Below are 1809 nucleotides of genomic sequence, written 5' to 3'. Positions count from 1 at the left end.
GCGCTGCAGAATCGAGAGGCGGCGGGTGGAAAGGGAAAGGGTGGCAAGGACGTGCGTGCGTCCTTGAGGCATTGCCATCAAAGCCCCCCTTGTTAATCTTTCATCTGAAACTCCATTTCCTTTCTGCTCAGTTGGAAATTATTCTGATTGTTTCCTGGGGAAATGCGGGGTCCAAGGCCCCCAACTTCAGAGGAGAAATGAGGGACGGACCGGGGGAGGGGTGCGGGGATCGAAAACCACCTTGCTCTGAAAAATCTGCAAATGTAAGATGGAGGCACATTTTTCCTTTTCTGCATGCAAAAGGAAAATTTTTTGTCCTTTTTTGCACGGTCAACTTTCACCCCCCTCCACCCCGAACGTGCGGAATCTGAGAGGGAAATCACTTAGGTCTTTTCGTAACTCACACCCTGACTTACACACATTCCCCCGTTCTAACCACTGCATTTATAACCTTTAACCCCTGTCCTTCTAAACCTTTTAAAATATATATATTTTTCAAATGAACTTATTAGTGGCAAAGCAGCTCTGTTACATATGAAAGGAAATAAAGAGCAAAGGCCGAAGCCCCAAGAGAAATAAACTAGACTAGAGCAAACCCTATGCGGAAAAATCCTTTCTAAAGCAAAGGCCAGCAGGGAGAGTAGCAAAGGGTTAAAATCCTTTTGATTGACGTTGTAGCCTCTGGTGCCCCGGGCTCAGGCGCGCGCCATTGGCCGCCAGGCCTTGTGCCTGGCGGCCAATGGGGGGGCGCGGTCCACGAGCGGTGCCGCGTGTCTCCTCCTCCCATTGGCTGAAAGTTACTGTGGGAAAGAAAGTTTGGGAAGTTTCACACGAGCCGTTCGCGTGCAGTCCCAGATATATATAGAGGCCGCCAGGGCCTGGGGATCACACAGGATCCGGAGCTGGTGCTGATAACAGCGGAATCCCCCGTCTACCTCTCTCCTTGGTCCTGGAATTGCGCTACCGATCACCAAGTAGCCATAAGATATTATAATAAACCCTCAGCACTTGCTCAGTAGTTTTGAGAAAGTATAAAGTAAAAGGGACATAAGCAAGACAATTTTTTTGTGTGTGAAGAACTCCAAAAATAAAATTCTCTAGGGATTAAAAAAAAGAAAAAGAAAATGCCAGCTGATATAATGGAGAAAAACTCCTCGTCCCCGGTGGCTGCTACTCCAGCCAGTGTCAACACGACACCGGATAAACCAAAGACAGCATCTGAGCACAGAAAGGTAAGGGCAGTACCTGTATTTCCCTGCACCCCCAAGAAATTAAGTCGGGGTTGGGGGCTCCTTTCTCCCTTAAAATCGCGGGGAGAAATGGCAGGTCCCATGGGAACTCAAGCGCTCTTTTTTAAAATTTTTCTTTACAGTCATCAAAGCCTATCATGGAGAAAAGACGAAGAGCAAGAATAAATGAAAGTCTGAGCCAGCTAAAAACACTGATTTTGGATGCTCTTAAAAAAGATGTAAGTGGGTAATTCTGCTTTTTTTTTTCTCTCTCTCTCCCAGGTATTAAGAATGAAATCCCCTTGCCTGCGGGGTCTTCCCTGCCTGCACTGCATTCTCAGAGGCGGGAGAGCTGGGCCCCTCTAGCCGAGGGCTAGGGCTGTCGCCGCCGTGGCCGGGGGGAGGGACGGACCCCCACCATTCCGAGGCCTCTGGCGAGGCTCTCACTTTCGTCCTTTGCCTCCTCTTCTGTGCAGAGTTCGCGGCATTCCAAGCTGGAGAAGGCGGACATTCTGGAAATGACAGTGAAACACCTCCGGAACCTGCAGCGGGCACAGATGACGGGTGAGAGCGGCTCGCC

General features: G+C 49.6%; 1 protein-coding gene across 1 annotated transcript in view; it reads left to right on the top strand.

Annotated features, from left to right (window-relative positions):
* Positions 1-868: 868 nt before the first annotated feature.
* HES1 (hes family bHLH transcription factor 1) overlaps positions 869-1809 on the top strand; it is a 2167-nt gene continuing 1226 nt past the window's right edge. Inside the window, exons 1-3 of the mRNA XM_010834401.1 lie at positions 869-1232; positions 1373-1468; positions 1706-1793. Coding sequence (XP_010832703.1) covers positions 1125-1232; positions 1373-1468; positions 1706-1793 — 292 coding nt within the window. The 5' untranslated portion in view covers positions 869-1124. The remainder of the gene's footprint in view (positions 1233-1372; positions 1469-1705; positions 1794-1809) is intronic.

The sequence above is a fragment of the Bison bison genome, unplaced genomic scaffold, assembly GCF_000754665.1.
Source record: "Bison bison bison isolate TAMUID 2011002044 unplaced genomic scaffold, Bison_UMD1.0 scf7180017864032, whole genome shotgun sequence".
In the NCBI taxonomy this organism is placed as follows: domain Eukaryota; kingdom Metazoa; phylum Chordata; class Mammalia; order Artiodactyla; family Bovidae; genus Bison; species Bison bison.
Note: the sequence above shows the minus strand (reverse complement) of the source record. Positions and strands in the feature narration are given on the sequence as shown.